This window comes from Danio aesculapii, chromosome 15 (assembly GCF_903798145.1).
Source record: "Danio aesculapii chromosome 15, fDanAes4.1, whole genome shotgun sequence".
Lineage (NCBI taxonomy): Eukaryota > Metazoa > Chordata > Actinopteri > Cypriniformes > Danionidae > Danio > Danio aesculapii.
In genome coordinates, this window is record NC_079449.1 from 45240074 (window position 1) to 45252255 (window position 12182).

At 35.1% G+C, this 12182-nt stretch overlaps 1 protein-coding gene across 1 annotated transcript in view; it reads left to right on the forward strand.

Moving 5' to 3' along the window:
• Positions 1 to 12182, forward strand: part of mre11a (MRE11 homolog A, double strand break repair nuclease) — a 33425-nt gene that overhangs the window by 18640 nt on the left and 2603 nt on the right. Inside the window, 5 exon segments of the mRNA XM_056474309.1 lie at positions 1422 to 1481; positions 1562 to 1757; positions 4149 to 4229; positions 5592 to 5653; positions 9197 to 9264. Of these exon segments, the coding sequence (XP_056330284.1) occupies positions 1422 to 1481; positions 1562 to 1757; positions 4149 to 4229; positions 5592 to 5653; positions 9197 to 9264 (467 nt within the window).

The window sequence follows — 12182 nt, forward strand, 5'->3', positions numbered from 1 at the left end:
GCATTTCTTTCATCAAAAATACAGTACACATTGTAAAATTGTGAAATGTTATTGCGCTATAAAATAACTGTTCAAAAGTAGTTTATCATTTAACTGAATAATTTATTCCAGTGATTTAGAGATGAATTTTCAGCTTTATTACTCCAGTATTCAGGCTCGCATGATGCATCAGAAATCACTCTAACATATTATTATTATTGTTGTTGTTGTTGTTGTTGTTGTTGTTGTTGTTGTTGTTATTATTATTGTTATTATTATTGTTATTATTATTATTGTTATTATTATTATATTATTATTATTGTTGTTGTTGTTATTATTGTTATTATTATTATTGTTATTATTATTATTATTATTGTTGTTATTATTGTTTTTATTATTATTATTATTATTATTATTGTTGTTGTTGTTATTATTATTATTATTGTTGTTATTATTGTTTTTATTATTATTATTGTTATTATTATTATTATTATTGTTGTTATTATTGTTTTTATTATTATTATTATTATTATTATTATTGTTGTTATTATTATTATTATTATTATTGTTATTATTATTATTATTGTTGTTATTATTGTTTTTATTATTTTTATTATTATTATTGTTATTATTATTATTATTATTATTGTTATTATTATTATTGTTGTTGTTGTTGTTATTATTATTGTTATTATTATTATTGTTATTATTATTATTATTATTATTGTTGTTATTATTGTTATTATTATTATTATTATTATTATTATTATGATTATTGTTATTATTATTATTATTGTTGTTGTTGTTGTTATTATTATTGTTATTATTATTATTGTTATTAATAATATTATTATTATTATTGTTATTATTATTATTATTATTGTTATTATTATTGTTATTATTGTTATTGTTATTATTATTGTTATTATTATTATTATTATTATTATTATTATTATTATTATTATTATTATTATTGTTATTGTTATTATTATTATTATTATTGTTGTTGTTGTTATTGTTATTATTATTGTTATTGTTATTATTATTGTTATTATTATAATCATTATTATTATTATTATAATAATTATTATTATTAGGGATGTCTCGATCAGGTTTTTTTGCCCTTGAGTCCGAGTCATTTGATTTTGAGTATCTACCGAAACCCGATCCGATACTTCTATAATACAGAGAAAAAAGAATAAAGAAGAGTAAAGAAACAGATCCAGGATGTTCCGTATTTAATTATTTAATTCACCTTATGGATGGCGGTCTGCAATCTGACCACTACAAAACTTTTAACATTGTTATTATTCCAGAGAGTAATCCAAATCAGGAAAAGAAGTCATCATTACCCATAGCAGACAGTGCAGGATAACTGATCCATTTAAAGCTCATCTCATGGTCTGCAAAGGAGTCTCACAATTACCAACATGTGTCTTTAGATTCGACAGTTTCGAGACTCTAAGAGAAACACAGCAGAAGAGGACGAGGAAGTACAAGAGGTGACCTTTTATTTATTTTGCTTGCTATTTATACTATTCAGAAGAATTATCATGGCAGCAGGTTATTTATTGTGTTTCAGGCTATAATTCGTGCCAAAGCTCATCGGGATCGTGGCGAAACCGCGAGAGATGATGACCTCGGCCTGTCAGATGACCAGGCTGATATTGCCATGGAATCCGATGAAGAGCCCACTACTGCTCCTCCAATCCGTGGAAGGGGGCGTGGCTCCAGAGGAGGACGAGATCCAAGCGCCAGTAAAAGAGGAAGAGCAAGAGGTATTGACATATGCAAAGTTGCAGAAATAGTAATATTTAACTTTATAAATTATATAAATGGGAATATTTTAAGTTGTGTAATTGCACATCATGATTTTTTTCTACCGCATTATTAAGTAAATTAATGACAAATGTTTTTGATAGTATTATATGTAGGTCACATTTTATTTTAACTGCTTAAGGCCCAAGCTGTTTTTTTACATGCATTTTTTTATTTCTCTTTGCTATTTGGGTTTATTAGAACCTAATTAAAATATAAATGTAAGTATCATCTTTTGATATGATGTACTTTTAGAGAGAAATAAAGTCCATATATGTGGACTCGTGGTCCAAATTTAAATAAAACACCTTTTCCTGAGTTTTTTAATGCATATTTAACATAGAATTTTTGACTATCAGAGAGTAAAAACAACATTTTTTTTCCCATTTTGGACTGGTAAAAATAGTGTTTGGGTCATTTGATATGCTGCAAAACAGCTGCAGGATGACACTGTATGTCTGTAACAAAATATAAAACGTTCAAAGTATTTTAAATAGCCACTTAAGAGCTAAAATGTGCTGTCTACGTATGTCGACACTCAAGTCCTAGGAGGTTAATGTACATTTCATGCTATTAACAAACCATTAACTAAGACTTTTAGCTCAATAAACTTCTAATTAGTTGCTTATTAATAGTTGGGTATTTAGGTTTGGGTATTGGGTTGGACTAGGGATGTAAAATAAGATACTTATATCATACTCTACAAGTGCTAATAAACAGTTCATATCTCAATAATAGTGTGGTAATAAGCCAATAGTAAATAGCATGAATTGTCAATTAAATTAAAAGCAATACTGATGTTTTTAGTAACTCCAAATGGCAGTTCGATAAAATCATGTATCTTCATTCCTTCCTGACAAAGCACAATAATCTTCAACATTCTGACGGTATGATAACCTTGGATAAAAATATTACAGTTTTACGGTATCATGATATTGTATTTACTGCTCCAAAATATATGCTTTTTAATTGTCTGGGTAAAAAAATAACCTTTTTTCCTCTTTGAAAACAATATATTTAATTTTTTAACAGATTTTAAATGTTTTGCAGCAGTAAACATGTCAGGCTAAATAATTGAAATGAATCATTGACTTCTGCTGTCTTCATTAGTTTCTAAAACACAGATTTCTTTACAATTTAAAATGGCATCCTTGGATATCGTTTCTGCTGGAGATACTGCTGTCCTAAAAATCGAACAAAAAAATGTAAATAAAAAAATCGTACACATACCTTATTAAACCTTAAATTTTGCCGGTTTTAAGACCTTGACTTTCCCAAACCGAGGTATAACTTGAAAATGGTTATCGTCCCATGCCTACTTCAAGAACAATTTAGAAGCAAGCACCACAGTAATACGTAGGCTGTCTGATCGCTATTGTGATTTGATGATCAGTATTTGTTTTACTCTAAGAGTTTTAGCTCAACAAACAATAGTTAGTAAAGTATAGGTTTGGGTACTGGCTAGGACTAGGGATATAAAATAAGATCATACTTTATAAGTGCTAATAAACAGTTCGTATCTTAATAATAGGCAGGTAATAGGCCTGTGGTAAAAGCTGTGAATTATTACTTGATACTGCCAGTATCATAATCTCTTGTTACGATTCATTGCTGAAGTTTTTATCACGGTTTACGGTATCATCTCGATATGGTGAAAGGAACACTCTTATTTTAACTATAAATTATAAAACTAAACGAATCATTAATTAAGTGAAGCTGTGCTTTTATATTAGATTATTATGGTATATTTTAGTCATTTCAATTCCATTTTAATATACGATTAATGACATTGAATTATAATACTACACCTCCCGATATACAGTACATGTCAATTTTCTTCAGTGTCAATTTACACATACATTACAATTCATTCATTTTCCTGCAGCTTAGTCTCTATTTCAGGGGTCGCCAGAGCGGAATGAACCGCCAACTATTCCAGCATATGTTTTATGCAGCGGATGCCCTTCCAGCTGCAATACAGTACTGGGAAACACCCATACACTCACATTCGTACACACACACACACTCATACACTAGACCCAATTTAGCTTATTCAATTCCTCTATAGCGCATGTGTTTGGGCTTTGGGGGAAACCGGAGCACCTGGAGGAAACCCACACCAACATGCAAACTCCACACAGAAATGCTAACTAGCCCAGCCGGGACTCGAACCAGCGACCTTCTTGCTGGGACAGTACTGAGCCACCGTGCCACCTCAAACTAAAACAACAGGACGAAAATATAGTTGATGACTAGACACAATCATTTTATGACTCTAGACACTTCTTTGTAAACACAGAGGCACAATACAATACAAAAAAAAATTTAAGCTTGGGTAAAATTGTGTGCAGGTGCTGCCTCTAGGTCAGGACGGGGCGGACGTGGACGTGGATCTCTCTCAAGTCCAGTAAAAACCAAGTCAATAATGGATGGTGAGAATACACCTTACACCTAAGCTCACACACACACACACACACACACACACACACACACACACACACACACACACACACACACACACACACAATCAAGCAAGTGGTGTTCAAACCGGCTACAGATGTTTGTTTACAGCAGATTTTTCGGTAATGCCTTCTTTGAACCCTAACGCTAATGAATTATAACTCTGTTTTTAATTATTTATAATCAGTCTATAAATGTATCTAAAAAGACACAACAAACCTTATACTCTATTATAATGACACTTAAAGGTGCAGTATGTAGGTTTGACACCCACTGGTTGAACTAGGTATTACATTCCTGGATCAAAACAAACGCAAGCGCAGGTTGCCAGATTGAGGATCGAGTCTGACTTAAGTCGCGTTCTAGCAACAGCACACGATAGAGGGAATATTCTCCATATTATAAGGAGTTTTTGTTCTAACCAACACCTCGAATTGATAAATTAGAAACGACTTCTATTTCTCACAGCTGATCAACAGGATAAACTGATCACCTCAGGTAAACCTCATGTGTACCTGAGGTTTCAATTTACTATGATCTTCTATGTGAAGCTGCTTTGACACAATCTACATTGTAAAAGCGCTACACAAATAAAGGTGAATTGAATTGAATTTAATGTGCTTTATTCAGTGTTAAATGCTAATAATGCGAGTTTGAATGCCATTTTACATGACATTTATTGTCATACTACTGAAAGCAGCAGCAGATAGTTCACCTCAGATCTTGAAAATAAAATAAACCATTTGAAATTGAACTTTGAACTAAATATGTGATTAAGCATGTACATTTAATAATGTTAAAGAGGTTTAATATGTATTATTTAGATTATAAACCTTACCATTTCGTGAGTAAGTGCATATTCTGTGCTTCTGTATGGCTGTGTTTAAATTTCTCTCGTTTCGTCTGGTGCAAACACCCAAAATTCCTCATCACTGCATATCTCTTCATGAAGCATGTTGTTAGGACACAGGGTTACAATGTAACCTGCTCTCCTAATGTTTACACTCATAATATTTATATTATTTGCTAATTAATAACCACCTCATGTGGATCTCCCTGAATCTGCGTCTTATTTTGGAGTCTGCAGCTGTCCACCAGAGGTCGCATTTCAGTCACGGACGCATGCTTTGAGAGCCTTTCTGAATGAATGAATAAAATATGCTGTTTAGCATCAAGGCAACCCGGAGTGCTGAAATATAATTGGCTAAACTGGCATTGGGCATGTTAAAATGACCAAAAAAAAAGACAGCGAAAGATAAACATATTATGGTATTCTTATGATTTAGAAGAGTCAAACGCTTGCATACAGCACCTTAAAACTATTTTCTTTTCAGTGTTTCAGGATGTAAGCCAGAGGTCCACTCGTGGAAAAACACCAAAGTCGTATGCTGAAGAGGTATTACACACTCAACTCTTTAATATATTTCTGTTCATTTTTATTTAAACATGTTAAAAGCCAAAGAGTAATCCTGTTTTTCCTTTAGTCAGGACAAATAACCACACAATGTTGACAAGAAAGATTGAGAATCAGGTTTTTGACAGATTTAGAAATGCGCTTAATATTCACTAAAATTGTATTTAAGGTCACGGGATGATGCCATTGGCTAACATGTAAGTTTGTTGTTTTGTTTTACGAAGCACACGTTTTGCTACAGTGATGATGGATATATATGCTCGCATTTATTATTAGAAAAAAAGGTGTTGTGCGTGGTTAATAAGTTTTAAGGGGGGGCTGAAAAATCACTGAAACAAGGGCAAAAAACACATCCTAAGTAGTACTTTATAATAGGTTGAATAAGATATTTCTTAATATAATATAATATCTCCTACAATCATAAAAAAATGGCCACTTGTGACCTCATGACCACTCATTGTTAAACAACAATACAATGATTTAAAAGTGCCATCAAGTAGTGGTGCACAGAGCGAGGCTTCATATACATTGAAACAGTCGAAGCAAATGTGTCGAAGCTTTGAAACGTTTCGAAACCCGTCTCTGTAGTGACGCCTATGACAGTGTTGTCATTTTTATGCATTGCTCTGGAAGCTTCAGCGAAGAAACAGTTAAACTAATTGACAAATTATACACCATGTTGTTGAATTGATTTAGTGAAGCGGTGGGAGTTCCAGACTAGCATGCATCCAGGGTGGTGCAGTTACAGACATTAGTTTTTAAATACTCTGTTCTTGTGACGTGTTTTAGTTTTTATATCGGTCTAACATCCGAATGAACACTTTGTAAATAAACATGTCTTGTTTTGGTCTTAAAAAAATGAACTTGAATAAAGTCAGAATTTAGGAGTATTTGTACAAGTCGGGATTCGAACTCAAGACATTTGCAGCACAGTTACTCTGACGGGGGTGGGGGGAGGGGGTTGCAGTTGTTTGTGGGTTGCTAGGCCACCATTATCCATTTAGTCAGAGGATGACAAGCTGACAAAACATTGCTGCAGCTCTGATGCAAGTTTTATTCATGGAGAAAATGCCAAAGCACTGCAGTATTTGGGTGTCCTGTGTTTATCTGAGATAATTAGTCTATTGAAATGTGTATATTCCATACAAATAAGAAGCTGATTGGTCAATTCTTGTCACGTGACTCACAGTGCGCTCGTGGCATTTATTCAACTGGGAGCGTCTGGAAGGCACAAGCGTGTTGCGCACCTCCATTGAAAATAACAAACTTATGCAAACTCTAGAAAAGGACGAGATATGTGAACGGCCGCCACCATTTGCGATCTCCAGGAGTTGATCTTCCTTTACAGACATGCTGGATTCACCTGATTTGTTGACAAATTGGGTTGCGGATCCATTCCTTGGCAGTTCGTGAGTCCTTTACTGGGTCTTGTCCCCTTAGCAAAGAAACTTTACAAAGACGTCTGTTTCTTAATCATTTTGCTGCTTGTGGGTTAAATATGGGCGCTCAAGTGACCGAGATGTAACTGAGAGAATACGGTCATTTTTCAAAATAAAAGATGGTTCAGACTCGGATAATAAATAAAACAGAAATAATTAAGGACTTCTTGTGCGACACGCTGGTTGAGGACCACTGATTTAGAGGGTTTTTTCGACCCTGTCAATCAAACGCAGATTCGCCAGGTCTCAAAATGGTTCTGAAATGACAGATATTTTGAATCGCTTCAGTCATGTGATCCAGGTGTTTCAGATCATGCTTAGGTGCAGTGTTTCGAAACACTTGCACTTCTGGATCTCGACATTGTGTCGAAACGTCAGTTTCACGTCAGCCATCCCTACCATCAAGTGGATTGATGCAATAAGTTAAATTGTTCTGTAATATCTACATTGTAGGAAAGTTTAAAAATCAGTAAAAGTTCAGAAATGGTTTTATATACTTACATAATTTTATATTATAAACAGAAGAATCACTCCTATAAGGAGAAGCTCCATTTTGACCATATTTGGAATGGTCATGAATATTAATAAGCTCTACTCTGATGCTGTTGCACCTCAGTGTCTGCGTTTGTCTCACAGTGTTGCCAACTTGGCACCTTTTCTGACTTCCTCAGCGAAAATTTTTCAAAAAAGTGACTAGCGGCGATTTTCAGAGAGCCTGATGTGTCCACAGTGTACTGTTCCACGAGATTCAGGTTCCTTCTCCACGAGCTGCGGGTGATGCTGTCGGCCCCTCCCCTGCCTCAGAGCGCTCACAGGCGGCCCGGTCCTCCACAGCCATTTCTCACACCTGCAGTCAGATCAGCCCACTGCATACCGATGGCAAATCATTTAGCAACGTCAGTGTGTGTGGTATTTCCCAAATACCACACACACTTCGTCAGCTGAGGAAGTTTAACCTGCCACAGGAGCTGCTCGTACAGTTCTATTCAGCTCTTATCCAATCCATCCTCTGCATTTCAATCACCGTCTGGTTCAGCTCACCTGCCAAAACCGACCTCTGTAGACTACAGCGAATAGTCCGGACTGCTGAATGAATTACTGGCACTACCCTTCCTACACATCAAGAACTGTACTCTTCCAGAGTGAGTAAAAGGGCTCGCAAAATCACTCTGGACCCCTCACACCCAGCACACTACCTGTTCGAACTGTTACCGTCTGGTCGGCGCTTCAGAGCACCAAGCACAAAAACAGCCAGACACAGGAAAAGTTTCTTTCCTCAGGCTGTCTACCTTATGAACAGTTAAATATCCCCCAACTGTGCAATAAATATGTGCAATACTTTCTCATACGCACTTGTACACAGCACCTTATATCAATATACAATGCAATACTTTCTCCATTCGCACTTGTACACAGCAGCTTATAACTTGTATATTTATGACAAATCTGTACACACAATTCAACATCCAGATTTCTGGTCTCTGTTTAATGTTTATCATCTTTTCTTTCATATTTATTTTGTGTTTGTCACTTGTCACTTAATGTACACTGGAAGCTTCTGTAGCCAAAACAAATTCCTTGTGTGTGTGAAGCACACTTGGCAATAAAACTGATTCTGATACATTCAGGCATTATATAATGAGTGCCATAAAATGGTCTAAAAATGACAATAATATCGTTAATCGCAATATATTTTTTTGTGCAATATATCCTACAACAAACAATAGATATCAAGACCAAATATGTAAATTGGCATATGATGTCATGTAGTGTCATTTAGCGACTTTGAGCCGAGCTTAGCAGCTTTCCATTGAAAATTGTTGGCAACACTGCTCTCTCATACACGATCACACTCTGAAATAAACATGTGCGAAATAATCATACTTCATTTGTCTAAAAACATTTGAATAAACTGAGTAGATGCCTTGTTAAATCTTTTAATTTGAAGTGGAGCAGAGTTTTCATTTAGCTTGATAAATAGTTTTAAGCCACTCGAAAAACCTTTACAAAAAAACATTTGTGGTCTTTCTGTCGTGCGATGTGTAATCTGAATTCATTTATTCTGCTCTTATTTCTCTATGATTAGATCACCATCGAGGACAGCGACTCTGATGAGGATGTTTCCTTTTTAAAAAGTGCCAGGGCAAAACAAAAGTAAGTGGTGTACTCGCATTGAAGAGATAATCCACCCTAAAAATGACTACTCATCCTCAAGTGCTTCCACGCCTTTGAGTTTGTTATTTAATTGAAGACAGAAGATATTTCAAAGAGTGTTGGAAACCTGTACCAGTTGACATCCATAGTTTATGGCTACCAGTTTCCATCATTCTTCAAAACATCTTCTTTTGTGTTCAACAGAAGAAAGGAGCTCATATTAGTTTAGAGCAAGTTGAGGATGAGTAAGTTGACTATTTAAATAGCAAAACAAAATCTGTATTTGATTCGGTTTTGCTTTTCAGTCTTTGTTCAGCCACCTCTTTTGGTTTCTAAGGGTGTTCTTTGATGCATGACAGATTCATAAAAGAGTAAAGAAATTATTTTTTAGGGTTCATACATTCATAGAAAACCTGGAAATGCCTGACATGGCTTTTTCCAGGCCTGGAGAAGTTTTGGAAAAACAGAAAAATCCACAAAGTTTTGGAAAAGTCTTGGAAAACAGATATCTGTATACTTGAATATGGGTTATTTACTTCTTTTCTGTCCTTGGCCAATCATAAACTCTCACATTATTAATGCCGTGTAAGCATTATCTAAATCAATTTTACATAGATATAAATATAAATTGAAGCTAAGTAGATTGCTGCGTGTTTTATGATATGCTGTAATAAATTTGAACATGCATTGTTTATTCTTTACCACGCATAATAACATTGCATGACACTTTAGGTCATGAAAGTTACTTGAAAGCAGTGGTGTAGTCCTAAAAAAAAAGGTGGTGTACTATTACCCGCCCATGCTGTTTTATAAATTTACCTGAACGTTTCAGCGAGACATCATTCAGTCGACTTCGAAAAACTCACGAAATTTTCTCACAGCTGCTGTGGTCGTCAGGGGGCGGGGAATGGCGCATAATATAAACAAAAATGCACCAATTGCAACAAATTAAGATGAGAGTTAAAAAACATTTGGTATACAGCTAAAGGGGATGCGAATACACGTAAATTAGGGAAGTCTAATCAGCATAACAAGTGAGTATACCGAGGGTATACGCAATTATTGATCCTCAGAAGTCGTAATACAGCTAGTGGAAAAAAGTAGGCATACTGAGTATACGTGCGTATAGCCCCGACTACACCACTGCTTGAAAGTCTTGGAAAAGTCATGGAATTTTAGTAGTAAAAATGTGTATGAGCCCTGTATTTTATAATAACTGAATTTATTTTATCATAGAGCATTCTGCAAACATGGCATGTACTGGAAACACTGTAAATTGTGCCTGTTCTGCAAACATTCTAGGAGAATGTTTTATTTTCATTCATTCATTCATTTTCCTTCGGCTTAGTTCGTTTATTCATCAGGGGTCACCACAGCAGAATGAACCGCCAACTATTCCAGCATACGTTTTACACAGCGGATGCCTTTCCAGCCACAACTCATCCCTGGGAAACATCCATACACTTTCATATTCACACACTCATACACTACGGCCAATTTAGCTATCCATTTCACCTATAGCGCATGTGTTTGAATTAGGGGGGAAACCAGAGCACCGGGAGGAAACCCATGCCAACATGGGAAGAACATGCAAACTAATCCCAGCCGGGACTCGAACCAGCGACCCTATTGCAATGAGGTGACAGACCTAACCACTATGCCACCGTGCTGCCCCCTATTTTATATATAGAATAAAAACAGCTTTGAATTCATACTAGCTCGCCTTTAGTGATTAAAATATTGGGAACTTGCAATTTATTTATTAATTTAGTCTCCTTTAGAGCCTGAGAAAAGTTATTCTCTGATTGAGTCTAGTTACTGTAATAGAGTGGAGGAACTATGACGTCACCTTGTAGGCTAATCGGCTGCTAGCATAAAACTGGTTCCCTCTATAAAATCCCTATAGGATTTTCCCATAGGCTTTTCGAAGATTGCTAATAATAAGCTCTGTGTTCAAACACTGTTCATTACACTTACACGTTTTGTCCAGCCGGATAATCCACACACAAAAATACAACTTTTAGCACTTTTGGATCTTAAATGCAAACGCAAGAATTGAAAAGCTAACATTAGACTGTAAACGGACTACAGTGCCTTCAGGGCGCTCACCTGTGACATCAGTACCGCCCTGCTACAGACAACTTATCAAGCTTATTTTTAGAAATATGCCCCATGATAAAGAGTTAATCTCTCTGTTTATTATATTATAATCCACGCTTTATATTATTAACAAATAAATACGCAAAAACATAGACCTATGTGCCTTTTGGATAGTTTTTACGTGGGAAATACATTTTGTTTTGCTTTACGGTTGTTGTAAAAGATTTAAAACTGTATGTGTAAATGTGCTTAGTATTATCATGAGACATATTTAAATAAGTGTATCGCTCGCACGCACGCCTGCTTACCTTAGACGAGTGAGGGACAAGTCTTTATGACTGCAAGTTCCATCATGCACACAGAACAACATTCAATATTTTTTATTGTCATGAAGTACAGCGAAACAGCAGCCCATACAGTCACATCTGCTATACATTTTAAGGAGGAGTGTAAATATTGCAGATAAATGTGTTCAGATGAAGAAAAAACAGACGAAAAATGTATTGATCACGTTAATATGTATGTATTTTTTACACATTTATTCACATTACTGAGAGCAGGAAAGAGACAGGCTGCACTGGTAAGCTGGATCCCCATAATATTGTTTAATTAAAATAAATGATCAACAAATTAATCTGTCTTGACAAGTGAAGGTGTTATCTACACAATATGAATTCCCAATTAGAAAAATACTACAAACTATAAAACACTATTCATGAAAATGCTTAAACAACAGACAAATCTAAATGCCCAACACAAGCGAGCTGCGCTCCAGAGCAGTTCAGCTCAATGATGTATGATGTCTCCGACACGCCTGT